The 20,584-nt window shown below is 38.1% G+C and overlaps 1 protein-coding gene across 1 annotated transcript in view; it reads right to left on the reverse strand.

The window, feature by feature from the left end:
• The window catches only part of pik3c2b (phosphatidylinositol-4-phosphate 3-kinase, catalytic subunit type 2 beta), a 45,378-nt gene extending 25,122 nt beyond the window's left edge, over window positions 1–20,256 (reverse strand). Inside the window, exons 1-12 of the mRNA XM_081358447.1 lie at window positions 20,204–20,256; window positions 19,353–19,655; window positions 14,035–14,892; window positions 13,662–13,762; window positions 13,360–13,520; window positions 9,677–9,797; window positions 7,465–7,576; window positions 6,969–7,048; window positions 6,816–6,879; window positions 4,612–4,758; window positions 3,969–4,002; window positions 3,067–3,262 (exon numbers count right to left, since the gene is read on the reverse strand). Coding sequence (XP_081214573.1) covers window positions 3,067–3,262; window positions 3,969–4,002; window positions 4,612–4,758; window positions 6,816–6,879; window positions 6,969–7,048; window positions 7,465–7,576; window positions 9,677–9,797; window positions 13,360–13,520; window positions 13,662–13,762; window positions 14,035–14,805 — 1,787 coding nt within the window. The 5' untranslated portion in view covers window positions 14,806–14,892; window positions 19,353–19,655; window positions 20,204–20,256. The remainder of the gene's footprint in view (window positions 1–3,066; window positions 3,263–3,968; window positions 4,003–4,611; window positions 4,759–6,815; window positions 6,880–6,968; window positions 7,049–7,464; window positions 7,577–9,676; window positions 9,798–13,359; window positions 13,521–13,661; window positions 13,763–14,034; window positions 14,893–19,352; window positions 19,656–20,203) is intronic.
• Between the last annotated feature and the right edge of the window lie 328 nt (window positions 20,257–20,584).

The raw sequence follows: 20,584 nt of genomic DNA on the forward strand, positions 1-20,584 counted from the left end.
TAGTCCAAGTGACTCCAGTGGCTCAATCTTAAGTTTATAAAGCGACGAGAATACTTTGTGCGCAAAAATAACGACTTTATTCCACTTTTCATTTCCTTCTCTCTGGACCTTGAGTCTTTTTACGTAGTGTAATAGCGTAGCGCGTCTGTGTTGCACGTCACCACGTAGGCTCACTATTGGGCGACTCTAGTCATGTGTGATACGTGGTGACGTGAAACACAGACGCGCTACGCTATTACACTACGTAAAAAAAAAAACTCGAGGTCCAGAGAGAAGGAAATTAAAAGTGGAATAAAGTCGTTGTTTTTGTTTGTTTTTGCGCACAAAAAGTATTCTCGTCGCTTTATAAACTTAAAATTGAGCCACTGGAGTCACTTGGACTATATTAACAATGTCTTGAATACATTTTCTGGGCCAGCAAGTTATAGTGTCCATAAGTCTGTGGAGGAGTGAGCCAGCTCTCAGATTATCAAAAATATCTTAATTTGTGTTCCGAAGATGAACGAAAGTCTTACGGGGTTGGAACAACATGAGGGTGAGTAATTACTGACAGAATTTTCATTTTTGGGTGAACTAACCCTTTAAGATATTAATGCCATGCCTCATGACAAGAAATTGCATGGAGTCGGCTTTCGACCAATTATTAAAGAGTAAAACAAAAACAAGTTGTTATACATGTACATATGACAAATTCAAAAACATTTGCTGGTAAGATTTTATTAAATAAGTCCTTAGAGATTAATGCAAGTAGATGACAGTTTTATTTAGTAAAGGTTTAGTTCTTAAAAATGAAAATTGTCATGTACTAACCCTCAAGTTGTTCCAAACCTGTATGAGTTTCTTACTTCTTCAAAATAACACCTTTTGTGTTCAGCAGAATACGGTTAACCAAAATGTTGATGGACCCAATTGCCTTCCATAGTATGAGGAAAAAAAACATGGAAGTCAATGGTGCCCCGTAAACTATTTGGTTTCCTACATTCTTCAGTTCAAAATATCTTGTGTTCAGCAATAGAAAATTCATACAGGTTCAGAACAACTTGAGGGTGACTGATAGGCCACCCAAAAATGAAAAATTATCTTGAAAAGCAGAGCAGTCCAAAAAGATATGGTAAAGAGAATACACAAAGTTGGATCTTCGCCTTTCAAGACTGACTCATGCATTTCTTCTGAATGTCCTAAATACTGAATGAAGTCTGCTTGATGCTTTAGAAAACAAGCCTTAACCAACAGACTGCTTTTATATTTGGGTTCGCAAGTGCAGTTAATGGCTGTGGAAACCTTGCCACCTTTTTCCAACTCCTCTCTCCTAATCCCAACATTATACAATGTTCTCCCACATCATTCAACTTCAATTCAAGCACTTACAGAGACTCCAAAATGGGAAATGAACTCTGAGACAGATTTAAATAGAAGGAAAAACATTCCCAAGCTAAAAGGAATACCAAAGAGGGAAGAAAAACACATGAGTGAAACAATGTTACCAATCCTAATACTGATTAGAGGATCCAGAATAACACTCCAGAGGAAAACCCACCGTGGTTGTTGCCTCCTAAAAATTATTTAACCATCTTCATGATAAATAAAGTTTGGAATGAACCGTTAACACTGATCTGAGATCAGATTTGAGCCTTGATTACTAAAAAAGGAAGGGGATTATATATCAGCCCTGAAGGAACAATCTGATTGACTAATTGCCAAAAGCAGATGGGATGCAGGGGAATGTCAGCCCTCCGTCACCACAGCACAGGTGCCTGGTGCCCAGCCTGCCCTCCGCCTGGCCTCAAAAGGTCAAAGTTTATGCTGAGTTCCCATACATGCTCCTTTGTGATGGCTCGTTCCAGTCAGCATCAGTTTCAGAGGGAGACAAAGAGCACTAGTCCAGGTCAATGGGCGGGAGAGACCATTCCTGTGCTGTGAGGGGGAGGGGAAATGGCTGTATTACTTTATCACTGAACGACTGGGCGAGGTGTAGTGACATTTAGGGTTGGCCAGCATCTGTCTCCATACTGGTGGGAGCGGTTGTCACGGTTCTAGGTTAGGACAGAGGGTGGAGAAGACTGAGAAAAGAAATTCTAAAAGTTCTCTCTGTGCACCATAACGCCAAATAATCCTGCTGGATTACCAAAGGAGATCAGCAACGTGGACAGCTGGTGTCCAGCTGCGTCTCTGAATTCTGAGGACTGGAAATTAGACCTCGGGAAAATTGACTATTGTGAAAGTAGAGGCATCAATCTAAAAACGCAACATTCAGGTTTTTTTGAGTCACAAATGAGACCATGAATGTGATCAACAGATGGCGATCATGCAATCTGGAAAACTATTTCCTGTACAAATACAAACACGTGCCATTAAACCTAATAATAGTGATACTCAACCAAGGCAAGAATTAGTTATTTTTCTGAATCCATATGGTCCATGTTATTTGCCTTAAATGTTTTAAAAACTTATACTTTCAGTTTTTGGTTCATTGAAATGGGGCAAATCGCAGCACGTAAGATGATACCATGGAAAGTCTGCTTTGCAAACGTCAACAGATTAGCAATCCGGAATGACAGGTTTTAACAACAAGCAAGATCTTTCACAACTGCAAATCTGAACTCGTTCAAACCGACAATACAACCCACTTTCATATTCACCATCTACCCATTTAATATAAGTGTTGTAGGGAAAAGTCACAGATATAATCTTTTCTCATTCCTATTTTTAGCAAAACCCACATTGTCACTTGTGCACTTGCTCATGTTGCAAAATGTAAACAGAGGCGTTACGGTGTACACTACCGTTCAAATGTTTGGGGTCAGGAAGATATTTTTTAAAGAAACCTCTTATGCTCGCCAAGACTTCACTTATTTGATAAAAAAAGATCTATTACTTCAGTCTTTAGTGTCACATGATCCTTTAGAAATCATTCAAATATGCTTATTTGGCACTCAAGAAACATTTTGTGTTATCCATGTTAAAAACAGTTGTGCTGCTTAATATTTTTGTATTATTTTTTACCAGTGTATAATGCATGCTAGATTCACAGGCTGATATATCCAAACCAAGAAAAGATAGCACTACCTGGCAGCCCATGTGATGGGAACGCGATGAGCCGCGTAAACACTGAAGGAAAGGACGTTGGTGACCATGCCAGCTTCCTGTATGGGGGCTGTGGATCTGCTGCTGTGTGGCATGGTGTGGAAATTAGCATTGAAAGTGCTACAGTACAGCTCCACAAGATCCAAGATAGCTGCAGTCAACTTCTCCACAATTGCCACTGTAAAGGAAAAATAGGTTCTGCTGTTTATATACGGATTATGATGCTAAGAATTATTACACCACTCTGAAACTTTATTTTTTGGAATTGTTTTGCATGTTAAAGAATGTTGGATAAGGCAGCAGCAGGAATGCACACCAGACGTTAAAGTTGAACATGTCATGCACAAGGGTGCATCCTTCCCGTTTATCCCTATCTGGGATCACAGACATCACTGTAGCAGGATGCTACATAAACACTCTTCCAACAAACATGAAATGCTTGTATACATCCTCAACTATGTTACCCCAGGAAGAGGCAAACACTACCGGTCAAGTATGGACACACTTGAGATGAACGGACCAACGAATTTGGATATTTAAACAAACTTTTTTATATTTTAAGTTAAGGATTTTCATTGTTTTATCCTTGTTCCAGACCCAACTTACTATTTTAAACAATCAAATACATGTATAGAATGCATTTGTAAAGTAGCTAAATAAATGCACAGTAAAACAGTCACTAAATCTTAATATAAGAATATCATTCATATATTTTTGGGGACAAAAGTAAAAAACAAAAAACCTTTACAAAACTAAGGATGGATGGATGGATGGATGGATGGATAGATAGTAGTAGAATAATAGTAAAGGTTGGGTTTAAAAAAGCTAAATGCTTCAGTTTGACAGAATAATCGAAGACCGTAGTATGACCAGAAGCATCGTACCTCTGTTTTCTTTCTTCGCCAAGACACTGACATCCTATAAAAACAAACAGAAAAAGGACATACATAAGCATGCATATCAGATAGAGCCACGCTATTTCTGTAGTGAAAATGAAACTTGTAAAACCCAAGAAAAAACACATGCATAGCATTTCTAGCCGTTTTAAAGGTTAGTGGTTTAAGCAATGCTGAGAATGGTCTAGTCATTTGAGGAACTAGAAGCAGCAAAAGCTGCAGGTTTGCAGCATGCGTCTGTGCTCACATGAAAGCAGTCAGCAAAAAAAAAAAAAAAAATTATATATATATATATATATATATACACACACATCTATATCTATATCTATATCTATCTATATATATATATATATATATATATATATATATATATATATATATATATATATATATATATATATATATATATATATATATATATCTATATCTATATCTATATCTATATCTATATCTATATATATATATATATATATATATATATCTATATCTATATCTATATATATATATATATATACACACACACACATCTATATCTATCTATATATAATAAATGATTGCATATTATATGCTTATCAGATTTCTAGAATATTTCCCATGTAATGATTTGTGACGAACTGTTCAAAGGTACTACCTTCTGCACTTTAGGCTGTAGTCTGCAGGGGCAAGCTGGCAGCTGGTTTAGGGCAGCAGTGATGTCAGGCGTTTCAACAGCTGCTAGAGATGTACACAGGGCCTTCACCGACTGCACTAAACGCTCCACATGCAATGGTAACTCCACCTGCAAGTGAGAAGAAAAAAAAGAAAAGAAAAAAAAACACTGAAACAAATAGAAGGATAGATGAAGGCATTTCAAAAACTATATTAAGCATATGCGTTTAAAAAGGTATTTTTTGGACATTCAAATACTAAAAAAAAAAATAGTCCTTTTTTATTTCATAAAAACGTTAAAGGAATATTGCAGTATTTATTATGAATGATTTTTTATTTTATTTTTTTTTAAAATCATGTGCCCTCTAACTTTAATCAAAATAACTTCCTCTTGCACCAACCCGGTCCGTGTACCGTACCAGCCAAGTCTGGTTGTTTGATGAGAAAAAGATGAAATGTAGTAGTTGCAATAAACACGTTAAGAATCCGTACAACTGCAGCAGCGGAGGACTTTTATTCTGCTATGCGAAACTGAGAAAGAACTGATGACGGAACAGTTTGATCTTCGGCTGACAAATCAGAGGAAAGGGGCGTTTCATTCCCGCCCACGTGTAGAAATCGAATATTCAAGCTGTTTATCTTTTTTTTTCTACCCCAAAAAAAAAAAAAAAAAACGTTTTCTCGTTTTTCTACTATCAATATTGAACCAAAAAACGAATGAACGCAACGTACACATAGACCCGACATCTCTTCTCTTGACTTCAGGCAACTTGTCACTCGTATGAGATAGCAAGAGAAAAACCACAACGATCCAATCAATTCCCGATGGACAAAATCAATTACAGTCCTACATTTATTCTTGTTTGAGAAGCAGTTTCACTCGGATATTCATCGCAATAGGGAAGAAGAGGCTAACTGGAATTTTTTTTTTGTCCGATGGCAGATAAAGGGAATGGTTAGGAAAAGGTTTGGAAACCACAAATAGCTTTGTGTTTTGGATTGGCCATATATCACACCTCCTGCACTGCATTACAACCATGATGAAATGACCCTTCACAAGAGATAATGCTTTACTATGAACGCTGTAGAGAGTTACATATGGCAATTTATCTGTTCAATAAATATTATCTCACTCGCCTGTTAAGTAATAAAGATTTCTTCTCCACGTCGCTTTAGCAACATCTCAAATCCCTTAATTCTCACCATCTCCAAAAAGCCAAGCCAATGTCATTTCTGGTTTTATTATGAGCTCTGTCGCATTCTGTTTCTGCCAGCAGACTCTCCTCTGTTAGGAGTTTCTGAAAGGGTGATTTAGCGTGCTACATGTCAACCTCTTGCTCAATGGGACAGCAAGCCTATGCCACTCCCACAACATACACACGTCAATTTAGCAAGAGCAACTTTTCTCTATTTACAGATGTGACGACTGTTATGGAAATTTTACATTTAGATGTGTTTTTTTTACTTCTGTGTGTACAACTTGTGTTAACGTTGAACATTTATTTTTACTCATAAGCATTTAAAGAAATATAATCATATAAAGTTTGCAGACAACAAAATGTCAAAGTGACCTACTGTATACTTTTAAGTGTGAAAAGTATGTGTGCAGCTTTGATGAAAATAGAGATAGGCAAAAGGTGCGAATGAGCTAATAACTAGCTCTAGCTATTAGCAGCTAATAACAGGAAACTTTTGCAGACATGTATTGCTTTGTCTAGATAGAATTTATGCTAGAAGAGATTTCGAACAGAGACATGTTGCCTTTTAAGGTAAACCAAGGCGATCTTTTGAGACAGACCAGGATGTGTTAAGGGTATATAGCTGAGCAAAAAGGAGAAGTCAGCGCCCTTCCATATCAGACTCTGACTGATGTGTGAACTGCCTTTCTTGCAAGAAATAAAGATCTTTATAACTTTTGAAATCTCCAGCTGTCTTCCAATTATTATTTAAAGTTGTGAAAGTAATTTCCACGACACGACAGACGCACGGGCGAGTGACGCATGTACGCAATTTCCCGGGAAAACCATCCTGTAGGTAGGTCTAAAATATAAACGCTTGAAATAGGCTTACCATAGTGAATCAGGGTAAGACAAAATCGTGTTTTGGACGAAGAACTAATGTGTTCAGACTCGTTTAAATTTCATTATCAAACAATCTTCAGATAAGCAATGTTTGTAACAAGCTTACCTCCGACAAAAGGAAAGACTCAGCCTCGTTGTGAAAGGTATCCAGGAGAAGAGTCAGTGCCTCCCTGTCACACAAATAAAAGAGTATGATTCAAAGTTAAAGTTAAATCACTCATGTGTAAAACAGCCTAAACCTCCTCTTCATTGCCATTACCTGGTCACAGTCTGTTTGATTGGCCTCTCTTGCAGCAGAATATTGTGGTTCATGGTGGATGGAGTATCATCATCTTCAAGCTGTTAACAACAACATTCATTAAAATAATGCAAACATTTAAGAATTCAAACACCATTATCTTCCACATTTATGAATAATGATTCATAAATGGTGCTGGTTAAACAAAAGGTTCTTTAGACTAAGGAAACAGTTCTTCAACAGTTCTTCAATGTCATTGCTGTGAAAATTGAGACCTTTATTTTTAAGTGCAAGTGCATCATCTAGGTGTAAGGACACATACCAGGCATATATACATTGTACTCTAAATAAAAGCAACATGAATGCCGTCAGATTTAAAATAAATGTTTTTTGAAATCGTTGGTGTAATCGGTCTAAAAAAAAAAAAAAAAAGGTCTCCTAAAGGTGTTTCCTGTGGTTTCACCAAGACAAAAACATGTTGGGTCACTAACCCATCTGCTGTCAGCTTTGGTCTTACCATTCGGGTGAGCTCCATGCTGACAGAACTCCGTTTGGTAAGGAGGAGTCGAATGTCCCAGTCAAACTTCAGACATTGCTGGATGTACTCAAAGCTCGCCAGAGTCTCAGTGCTTAGCAGAAAGGAAAGAGGCAAAAGCAAACTTGAGATCTATTGGTCCATAATGTCTTTATAAACGTTTAAGTTGTCAGGTTTTTTTTTTTAAACTTCCACAAGGATGTATTAAATTGAGCATAGGTGAGCGTAAAAGACATTCATGTTTAAGAAAAAAAAAAAAAACTTTCAAATAAATGCTTTTCTTTTACAAACACACTTTGTCTCGTAATACAGCGCACAAACCATTTTATAGCCGTTTTGTACATTTTCTTTTAAAATAACCTTGGTCTAACAATTCAGTATGAAAATCCTACAAACTGCTCTAAATGTCAATGAAACACTGTAACAATCATTAAGAAACTGAAAAACTAAGTGTGAGGACCCAGAAAAAGGCCTCCATGAGTGAAGTACGTTATTGTTCTGAAACTGAGGCTTATGCATTTTATTTTAAAACCGTTATACACACAAAGTGCCGCCTAGACCTGCACACAAGCACATGGTTATCAGGAAAAGACACACTTCCTATCACACAGCTGCACCCACAGCAAAAACAACCAACACATTCAACCGAATCACACCTGCGGTTCTTGTCGCACAGACACAGTCTAAGTTCTGTCTGTTTTGCCTTCCAAACCAACTGTGACATCAAAAATGTCAAGTGGCCTTTAAAAAAAATGAAAAACAGGAAGAGCACACGTAAGAGTGATTATGTCTGCCTCAAAAGGTGGTCGTGTCATGGGGAAACCAAATGTGGTTATAGCAGTCCACAGACATAAGCACAGCTAGTTTTTGTGAAACCACAATTGAAGGGCCACATTTATATGACGAGAAACTTTTCAGACCACAAACCGCAGATCTTCAGTTCAGCTCGTTTTTTTTGGAAATCACCCCATTTCCACCCACAACTAAAATGTACTTAAACCAGAAATGCTTGTAACATGTAGTTCATTATGCTATTAGACGGGAATGTTTTAGCAACATACTGCAAACTGACAAGCAGCAGGGGGGACTGTTTTTGGCTGTAATGCATTGGCTCAACATGAGTGTGTGATTGGATTTTCTCCCCAATGTGAGGTGGACATGAATCCCCTGGAAGACAAATGCAGATGTCCAAAAAAATCCTGTTGTCAACAGTATTTAAAAGAAGCCTGGAATATGAATTATTGCCAGACATGAACATCATAAAGACTAGTGATGCACCAATCACGATTTATCATGACAGATTCCAATTGTTACAAGCAAACTTTTTTTTTTTTTTTTTAAGTAAACTGGCCTTAAAAATATCTGTAGCCATTTAAATTTAGAAGCAACCACTAAATTGTAATCAATTCAAACAAAGTTGCTACACACATGTAGCATGAGCCGTTTTTGAATTGGATAGTAAAATTTCAAGATTTAAAATAAAACAGAGTGGTCTGACTTTAGATTTGTGACATTATGCTACATAGACACCCACAAAACAAAAACAGCAGATGGACTGAAAGAAAATAAATTCACTCTCGGACAGTAGGTGGCGCTTATGGAACAGCAGCGGTTTCTTTGGAGGTAAGAGGAAAAGAAAACATGAAAACTTTTCTGAAGACAGTCAGTTCTCTTCAGATACATTCAGATAAACCCTCACCCCCAATTCAATATTTATATTTTTCTTCCTATATTTCGAGCATTGCAAACAATGAACTTGCTGTGTCTGGTACAGTATTTGCTCGGCGTTCTCTTTGCTTCCATCTTAAGTCGTCTCTGGCCTGTGTTAACATCCATGTTTTCAAACTTTATAATATTTCAACAAATGAAATTTTGGGAAATGACTGCAATGCAGTCTGTGCGCAAGTCCGGAATAAAGATCAGCCAAAAAAAAAAAAAAAAAAAAAAAAAAACTCCGGTTCTGATTTCTCTAATAAAGATTGTGGGAGAATGTGTTTGGATCGTAATTAAAATGCTCAGAGTGAGTAGAATTTTCAGAGTAAGCTTTCATCCCAAGGCTGCTAATTGCCCTTTTTATGTAGGGTCATTTGGCAGGCTAAAGATGAAAGGTAAACTATGTAACTTTTGATTTATGTCTATGGAAGTTCTATGCATTTAGATAGCAAGCAAACAAAGCATCAAGGGAGGTTCTTACTTTCTGAGGAACTCCGCCTGGCCACAGATTTTCAGCAGGTAGTCGTCCACATCAATCATATCCAGGTCATCATGGGAATAGCAGAGGGTCTGATAGATCAGCAGGTCTATGGTTGAAGATCCTTTGGGAAGAGAAGAAAAATACTGACATTACTTAAACTTTACATGCATGATGAGAAATAACCATCCAACAGTGGAAATATGTAACAAATGTTTAGTAGCATAGTGTAGCTTTTCCTGTAACATGTAACTTTTTACAACAAGTAGAGGTAATAAAACCATAAAAAAATATTGTACACTACTTTTCAAAAGTTTAGGGACAGATTTTCTTAATGTTTTAAAGTCTCTTAAGCTTACCAAGGTTGAATTTATCAGAAGTACAGTACATTCGCAGATACATAAAACAGGTATATTGTGAAATATTACAATTTAAATAAAATGTTCTATTTTAATATATTTTGAAATGTAATTTTTAGAGTCCAGTCTTCAGTCACATCTAATATGCTCAAGAAACATTTCTTATTAATGTTAAAACAGCTGTGCTGCGTAATATTTTAATGAAAATGATGCAAAAGATTTCTATTTCAAATAAATGCTGTTCTTTTCAACTTTAAGTAACATTACAAATGTCTTTTACTCTCCCTATTTTTGTATGGTTTTATTAGCTGTAATTGGTTGCAAGTTATTCTTTTCAAATATAAAACTGTCTGTCACATTGATAGTCATTGTTTTTGCGCACTAACGCTTTAAAAAGCTTCAATGAATTTAGCTAACAACTTGCATAGTTTCTGACCAAGTCAAGTTAACCATGTAAAAACAGTTAACAACTTTAAATCATGAATAGCTTGACGCTTGAGAAACTAGTTTCAAAGTAACTTCCCCAAAACAAAATGCTAGCTAACAAAAGGCAGTGAGCACACAAAGAAACCGAATAAGTGCCCAGTATGCCTCAAAAGGTATTGTTTTTTCTTGTAGCGAGATCAATAAGAGGTCATCAATTAGTGACAAGTCTGTGCATCCCTTCCTGGAAATGGACATGCAGCCAGATGCTCCCGATACAGTAAATTAGCACCTACTGATCCGAATACATTCAGTGGACAGAGAAAGACGATGGGAATTTTCCCTTGGTTCCTAACAATGTTCGTCACTTCAATGGGAGGATGTGGAAGAAAGGAAAATAAGAGCAGAGGTAGGGATGAACCAGAAAAAGGTTAATCCACCCTTCCCACAAATTACACCCTAACTGGGCAGATGTACTGCACTGCGGTCACAGTGGGAGCACATTTTAGAGAAACGCCCCTGTCTCTTTCTCCCTCACACACCTCATTTTCCTCCGTACTCTCAATAATGAATTGGGCACTTCTGTTTGAACATGAGTCTTGAGGCTATGCTTTTAATATATTTTTTTAATGTAATTGGACCCATTTACACATTCCAATTAGAGACCACAGAGAGTGCAAGTAGCGCACATAGAAAGACAAACAGGACTTGTAACCCACATTTGTTCTGCAAGGCACAATTTCCACATTTCTTATTGTTACTGGTGATGTAATTCTTTTTATGTTAAAATACTTCATTCCAGATTACTATGCTGAGACATGTAAACCTTTTTGTCAGTTGATTTCCACCAAAAAGTGTAAAAATTGCCATTCTGTTTTTTTTTTTTACATTACTCTGTTTGTTTGAGCACCTTGACATAGCAACGCTGACTCATGAATTGACCGGCGTGAGTTTGAGGGCAATACCTTTATATTCACTATAATCATTCTTATATTAAACTTCTGAATTTTGATATTTTATCTCATGACTTTTGGAAGGTCAGGCTTAGAAACTTTTTAATTGCTAGTTATTTCTGGATTTTCCATGAATATGAGAATCTTGTCAAAAGGGCAGATCATTCATTATTCAAACCCAATGACTATTTTCCAATGGTCCACTTTAGACATTCACTCAGGTCTCAGTACAGGCAGGAAGTGTAGGTGGGGGGAGTAAATGAACAGCACTCTCTTCTACTCTCATGTGTTCACTGCGTGTACGTGCTCAATACTCACTGCTGTGTGTGCGCGCACTTGGAAGGGTGAAATGCAGAGCACAAATTCCAAGCATGGGACACCATACTTGGCTACACGTCACTTCACTATAAGTAACTTTGAGTTAGTTAACATGTAGTTGCAAAGTTATTAGACTGTTTTGTTAGGGTTTGTGTTAGTAGAATAAATCAGAAAAAGAATAAATAGTTAAGCAGAAACTTTATTTTGACAGTCTACTAATACTCAAAGAATTAGTTGACAGTTGCAAGTACTTGTAGTTAGTAGTAGAATGTCTAAAGTGGACCATCAAAATAGTGTTACACTTGTTAAAGTTATTTAGATTTATTTTATGATCCACTGTTTTATTTTAATATTAAATTTGTATTCATTTTACATAATTTAACAACATTCAAAATAATGTAGAACAATATTTTATATTCATGTTTATGTTGTGTGCATTTTTTTTTTTTACAAGCAACAAGGGAAGCATGTCCTAATTTTGTTGCACATGGTATAACGCCAATAAAGTAAATATCACTACTCAGCCCCAAGAAAACATTTCCATGCCCTATGAACCATTTTGAGTTGACCTGCATCATTTTCAGTAACATTTAGCAGATTTCACAGCTGCTTATGACACAAAAGACCCATGAGAAAATACCACCACAGACAGCATTCATCACATACTGGCAGTCAGCCATGATAAAGGGCATCTGTGAAGCAAATCATGCAAGATAAACAAGTGCAGTGAATAAGTTAGAGTGAAATCATGTTCACGTCATATTTCTCGGACCCGTCTCTAATCTCGCCACATGAGGCCATATTTGTTTGTCTGTCTGTGTGTGTGTGTGTGAGAGAGAGAGAGATAAAGAGTTTGTGAGTGTTCCTCCAAGGCGGGGGAATGAAAAGCTGCCTCTTTTAATTGAGTACACAAAACAGATGGCTGGCAGAACACCCATTCAGTGTAATGCCATTAAGAGAACTCCGAGTTTAGAGCAGTCTTTCCAATGAGATCCTGTGGCCCTGTTCAAAAGTATCAGGATGTGGAAGAGAAAATACAGCTTTACAATTTTAACCAAGCTCAGAGTAGATGCAGAGTGTTTAAAATTATGATCTGTATTGCTAGAATAAAATGAGGCCAAGTGCACACTGTAAAGTTTCAGGAGTGACAACAACCGCATTTAAATGCAGGAATAAGTTAGTTAAGGAATATTGTTCAGAGTGTATGAAACATGACTCCCAAACACTACTGAAACTGCTATGGTTACCACGAAGTCAATCACAATGTTCTGGAATCTCACGTGTTTGGTATCCACTTTCCTGACCAAAGAAGTATTAGTGACAAGACTCATTATGTTCAGCAATTTTAACTAAAGCACAGCTGAAGGAGGCGTTGTGTTTTGCTTTTGATTGGAATATGTCATTAACAACTATTTGTTCAGTTTGATTCCATACACACACACTGCATAGAATTTTTGTAAATGCAGTTGTCACTACCTGCATTTTTTGGGAGTTAATGTGGTTGTAGAGTGCAGTTGTCACTCCCGTAAATGACTGAACTGTGTGTGAACAGAACAGGATTAAGCACTAAAAGGTGAACTGACAACCAAATTTAGTTGCAATGTGTACGAAGTGAATACACTTAAGTTCTTACCATCACAAGAGAAAGTGTGCGGTTCTCTGAAGTGGTAACTGTAAACTGTGACCTTTATGCTGACCCCTAGGCCCTGCTGTAGTTCATCTTGAGCCACGCATGGGCTCCAAACAAAACCCGCATTTTTTGAGTAGTCGTTGCACGGGTATGCCAATCGTAGCCTGAAGAAAAGAGTAAAGGATGTACATACATCTGAATTAATATTCTAAACAAAATGATTGTATATAAACAGCATTTTTTTATAAAAATTAATTAAAAAAAAAAGGTGTTACGAAAGACAAATACACAGCATAGCAACTCACAAGTCAAGTACATGACAGAAGGCCGCCACTTCTTCATCCCTCTCTTCAGACACCTGAAAGAGCTCATAACCAAAGCCATTTGGTCTGGAGCCCAGAGATACCTAAAAGGATTTAAAGTTGTTTTTTTAAATAAATATTTTATCTAACATAAAAAAATATAAATAAATATATATATATATATATATATATATATATATATATATATATATATATATATATATATATATATATATATATATATATATATATATATATATATATATATATATATATATATATATATATATATATATATATATTTCATAGAATTTTTCAAAATAACAAAAAAGTAAAAAATAAAATAAAGCATGAACGAGATTCTATGAATGCTCACCGGATCAACTGATACTCTGCGCTGGCTTCTAGTGCTCTTCTGTCCCGGAAGATAGGTGCGGGGTGGAACTTGTGGAGGAAGGGTGTTACTGCGAGCTACTGCCTTCCCCGATTTGTCCCCGTTTAGTCTCCGGCTTCTATTAGGTGACAGCCAATCCCCATTTAGCTTGCTCAGGGAGTCATTGAGGTTGTCATAGTTCAGAGTGTCTCCGGAGGAAAGCTTGGGCTGGTCCACCTCAGGAGTGAACAAGTTGACATCCCGTGGGGCTGAGCTTCGATGGACAATAAACGGATCGTTCTGGGGGAGAGGATTCCTGGGTGGTACCGGTGGCGGAGGCTCATCTAGGGATGGAAGCCCTTTTGACAGCAATTGCGATGTTCCTTCAAAGTCACTTTCCCATTCGTCCAGGATGTAACGAGGCGGAGGCTCCTTACTGAATCCATGAGACTCACCGCTGGAACGTGATAGGTTCGACACTCCGGGTTGAACGTGGTTGAGCATGGGGTCAGATCCGGACACACCTTGCTGCAAATTATTCCAAGGGGGACTGGGAACACGTCTAGGCAGGGTGGGCTCACTCCTCGAGGGTGATGACTTGCTGGTGTCAGGGGGCAGCGTATTCGCTGGGCCCTTGTCCTGTCGGTGGCGGGCGAGGGCGTCATACTCCATCTGCAGGGCCTCTGCTAAGACCAGCTCCTTTTGGCTGAGGCCAAGAGATTCCAGACAACCCCAACGCTGTTCCTGGTCATTCTGAGTCTGCGCTGCAGACATGTTCCTGTAGGGGGTGCTGCAGTGCACACAAGGAACGCAGAAAGGAGCTTGACGGCACTACGAGTTGCACAACCAGTTCATTAGGCCCTGTTAGGAGATAAGAATGAAAGAATAAGAAGCATGCTATTGATATTTGCTACTCGTAAATACTGCATCATCTGGAGCCAGTATAAAAATTTGTCATCAACCTTCCACGTAGCGATGTTGACATTCGTCAGATAAAAGGCTAGCAACTTATACCTCCTGTAGACTCTCAAAAATCTTATGATTATAAATGGCTGGGTATATAACCAATATCAAACAAATGTCAGCCACACAGAAAAACGTAAATCGCTGAACTAGGAAAAAAAAAAAAAGCCACATATCAGCCTTGGTGGTATATAGGCCTACTACGTCAACCAATAACTATGCACCAATGCACCAATATTAAAATTAAATCTAATTCTATACCATTGTCAAAATCAATAAATAAAAACAAAAAAACATCACAACATAATACACCGTATGAAAAATGGATATACATTTTGATATTACATATACTAGTTTCAGTCAATATTGGATATTTAAAAATCTTTAATATCGGCGAATATGGTACAGATATGCAGTAGAAAACACCTGTAATACCTAAAGTAAATAATTACATAAAGACAAAACCATTTAACTAATGAACCTCTTGAACCACATATGGATCAAAGTGCCACATGTTCAGTCACAGATGTGAGATGTTTAGAGAAGCGCACATGTGTGACTCTGACTTTGATTGTCTTTGGCTCTGATCATCTGGCTCTTATTGCCTTTGCTTGCTCAGCAAAAAAAACGAGCCAAGCGGATCTCTCTCTTTCAGCACAGTCATCAGTGCAAGTTCTGCTGCAGCACAACAGTTCCTCAAACTGGGGAACTCTCTCCTGCACAGAGACTGATGTGCCATATTAAGAGGCCCGTTCCTGTGGAGTCACAGCTGGACAGATGCTAAGCTTTGAATTTAAATCGACCTGAAGACCTGCTGAGTGCCTCTAAAATGGATTTAGCGTTCAATCAGCCTTACAACATGTAGCGTGACACAGCTGCCGCCCCATAGAAACGCAGAACCATTGGGTTTAATGGTCATCTAGTCCTGCACAATGGTAAATGGGTTCAGCTGGGAAACTCTAAGGTCAAACGACTTTTTCCAAAAGGATGATAGTTACAACAAATAAATTGTAGAATGATCCTAAACCCCAAAGTGGTCAAGACGAGTATACCACTCTGTGTAAAATGATATAGGTTATGGCTCAACTAAAATGCCTTAAATGATAGTTCCCACAAAAGTGAAACTTGTCATTTATGCACCCAAATGTCAATCCAAACCTGTATGACTTTCTTTGGAAGAACACGAAAGATAATTTGAAGAATTTTCGCACGGTTGTGGTCCATATTATTATAGTCAAAGTCCAAAACACCATTGGACCACTTGAACTTTCATTGTAGAGACAAAAAAGGCTCCCCCCTGAAAGTGAAGAAATTTCATTTTCATTTTTAGGTGAACTATCCCTTTAAGTGCATGGCCATTTGTGACCTTTTGTTTCCTTCATAACATGACAACAGTGGCAGGGGGTCCGTTTCTCCGCCCACAAACACAACTGTAGGAAATTCTCACACCCTACACCAGAAGAGTGGCACCAGAACAAAAGACTGAAGAGGAAGCAGAAAGGCATCTGTTTGACAGACATTCCTGGACCCTTCCATTGCTCCACATTATGCATCCCAAAAAATTCAAAATCCGTGTGCCTCCGGTCATCTCTGGGGGCGTTCATTTGAATGAATAAGGGAAAACAAACAAAATGATTTTCCAGATCAACAGAGAAGGAAGCAGCGGTATGACTGTAGCGTGTTTTAGGCCTTCCATCAGCAAATCATCCAGTTACATGTTTAATTTCTGCTGAACTAAACGTGTACATATGGAGATCAGGGTAAACAGAGGACTTTACATGTCATTACACCCATTTCAAACAAGGTGTGATGTGACAAGTTCTGTCCACAGTGAAAGTGAAACTTCTGCTTGACGCCACACTTGATGCCGCAGAAATACAAAGGGCCAGGATAAACCTTCAGATTAACATGGAAAACACATTTGGTTAGGACACTGTGTCAGATAAGCACATAAACACTAGTGCAAAAACACTTCCGAAATACCAGATGTGTTTGTAAACACCATTCTCAGGCACCAACAGATGGACTGCACAAATATAACTAACATCTCCTTCTACACGGCCTTTATGGGGCTCTGCCTCATTCCCAGAAGCTCCGGCCTCCCGTGGGCTTCCTATGCGGTCTCATGACTGAGCTTTGGCCGGAGGGGTGCAGCCAAGACAGGAGGGGTGGCAAGGAGGGTGGATCTGCATTGTTCCACAGGGACCCCAGGCCAGCCAGATACAGGCCCCCGGAATCAATCCCCTGCTGGGATATAATCCCATTCAATCAGGGGTGGCTCCCAGATTGGTCGAACAAAGGACAGGGAGGAGTGAGGGCAGCCGCGTCACGTGAGGCAGGGCCAACTCAGACACATTCACACGGCTCGGAGAACCAAAGACAAAGAGACCGCTGTCAACGCTGTCCCCCCATATACACCCCTCCCCCAACACACCCACCCATCAACAAATATCACACGGCTCCCTTCATGCCTAGGGTGTTCGCTTATGGCAGTTCCAGCTGATCAGGGCTTGTGCGCCGTATGCTGAGGCCTTCTATCATCAATACGCCTCTCTTCCTGTGGTGTTCCCACCCTAATATTGGTTCAAAGACCTCTAGGCTAGCCGACTCTACTCTGATCTGACAGGCAGATGGTGGAGAGCTTGCCCATATTCAGCCAATGAAGTAACATCAGCCTCTTTGGAAGTCAGAAGAAAATAAGCATTGACGTTTGGCAAATACAAAACAAACTTCAAATGAAGTAAAACTAACTGTTAACACCAGACTCACAATTTAGAAAAATAGAAACAGTGTTGATAAAAAGGCCAAACTCACAAACCGCAAATCCCACAGGAAGGTGACTCAACCAAACGCATGGCACGTGTAACCTGTTGCGCAGGCGAAGAACATCTTTAGTTCAGACATCACAGTTCTACATGGTTTAAACAGATTTTTGAGCTGATCAAATATTAATTGTTGCCTTTTTATTTTACCCCCGTCTGACAGGTCTTAGGTGAACGGGTGGTTTCAGAGATTCAACACGTGATATTTTGCACACTGATAGACAGATTTCCATGTTTCAAGAATGCAGACAGTTATCAAGCAGAGGATATAAACCTGGAAGAAAACATAAGGTCTTAATCAAAGATGAATAACATTGCTCTCTTAGCCACAAAGCATTACAAAACATCAATGCAATTATTGTTCGGCCAACGTGCCATGGTGATTCAGAAACATGCGGGATCTTGAATCAGGTTTGCAGACTAAACCCAAATCGTGGTTACCGTGTCATTATACATGTACTTTTATGCTTCTAAACACTGAACGGCAGTGTAAACACCTTTCCTGTGAGCAGGGTTGCATAAACCTCCTTGTGAACATTGTGCGTGAATCACTATAATTAATGCAAATCGTTTGCTGTAAAATACAGTTAAGACTTGAATAAATTAAAGCCTGAGCAGATACATCATAAAGCTTGTGAAGCTGACTGTATGCATTATCAAAAAAAAAAAAAAAAAAAAAAAGTCTGCATTTGTTTTACAATTGCAAACACACAGTCCCTTTTGGGAGATTTGGGTTCTTATTTTTCCTAACTTTATAAATAATAGTTATTGAATGATAACCTATACATCACTTAGAAATATAAATGTTAAAACAATTCTAATGCATTGACTTTTTTTTTTTTTTTTTAGAATAAATACAATTTATTGTAAAATAATTGTTTTAGATTTTAAGTTTGCCTACTTTGTGACTATATATTTTTATCTTTTTTTAATGACACTTTAACGATAACTTAAATGTTAAAAAAAAAAAATGTTAAAAAATGTTAAATGTTAATTTTTTAAAAGAAATCATGCAATATAACTGAACGCATTTGTAAAATAAATAAATTAAAAACAACAGACACCATCATGGTCTTCTGTTCACAGCACGCTCATCTAATAGTTAACAAATTATTAAATCAATATTAAAAGATTTCCTTAAAAGATAAAACAAACAATACAATAGTAATCTTAACCACAATAGTAATGTTTTGATACATGTTTCATATATTAATGGCTCAGAGCGTCCTACTAAATAAACGTCCATTTCAAATATAGATCTATTTGAGGCTCAGAGACCAAAACTTGTCAAGTTGATAGTCATTTTTAAAACAGAAACAAGCGATAATAGGAGTAAAAAGCGGCGGTCATACGCCTCTCAAATTTTACATTTAAAGCAGCGCCAGAGTGTTTCGTTCTCAGGTCGGGAGAAGCTCACACCAACCAAAATTTTAGGAAAATTTACAGCCACTGCGCAAAAACAGCTGGTCGTATAGAAATAAGAAGCGTTTGTAACAGCGCTCTCCGTGATAGTGAAGGAAAGAGCATATCACATACCGTGTGCTTGGCCTCTTGAGCGCCTGTGTCATAGTCCTCCTCGTTTATTATCAGGCTCAATCGTTGTTCTTTGATAAATCGTGATCAGGCGGTCGTTTCCGGTGTCCACTGGCAAAAGATCGTGTATTGATCAGGGCCAAATCACGGGCTCGTCTCTGTTAATCCATATGAGACGCATGCTCTTTCCACCCTCGCTCTCTCGATTTCTACGACCGGGTTGTTTGATTGGAGACTTCGCACTGAGGATTTCAGATCCGAAGCTCACATCGCCCAGTGCTTGAGTGTAGAGACAGGAGATCTAGACTGAGAGGAACAATAGCAGACTCTAGTGGACAACATGGGAACTGAGTGATGCCTCATGCCTGACATCTGACATCAAGCACTGTCTGCAGTAGAACGTAAGAACTTATTCGTTCTTCTGCTAAAACCGAAAAGGTTGTAACAATACTTCAATTAAGAATTAAGTAGGCCTATTTCTATTATATAGTATAAACATAACTTTCAATATGGTGCAAACCATTATGAAACCATACATATAAAGTATATTAGGCTATGGAAGCAAAACATGAGGCCTATAACAAGAACAACAAAATGGGAAAAGCAACATTTGTGCATGTAGGCTATATCCAAAATATTTAGAGTAAAAGACTAAATAACAGAGTAGATGATTACTTATAATCTGTATCCAAAAAATATCTAGAAACATTTCAAGTCAAGCACAAAAGCAACTCTTTGATTGACAACACTACGAATCGAAGACGTAAACCTTCAAAAGGCCTTAGCTAGCTGATCAACAAACTACCTGAGCTTGACATTAACCCTAAATGAGCGTACTGGATTAAATAGCCTACCTCAATGGGGTTCTCAAGTCTGGCCACTTTCCTGCAGAGTTTAACTCCAACCTTGATCAAACTCACCTGCCTATAACTTTATAGAAATCCCGAAGAACTTGATTAGCTTGCTCAGGTGTGCTTGATTCGAGTTGGAGCAAAACACTGCAGGAAATTGGACCTTGAGGAGGGCCAGAGTTAAGAACCCCTGACCTAGACAAACCCTGACCAAATACAAAGCCGTGAAAATATGGAGACAGAAAAAGGCCTGTAGATTACATATTCTGTGAACACTATACTATAGATAAGCTCAGACAGAAATGCACTTTCTTGTAAAATATAAAAACGTCAAAGACAAGTCGTATTTTCTTTAGCAATGTAATGGTGTAACGTTTTCTCAAA

Source organism: Scardinius erythrophthalmus (genome assembly GCF_964197995.2).
Source record: "Scardinius erythrophthalmus genome assembly, chromosome: 25".
NCBI lineage: Eukaryota > Metazoa > Chordata > Actinopteri > Cypriniformes > Leuciscidae > Scardinius > Scardinius erythrophthalmus.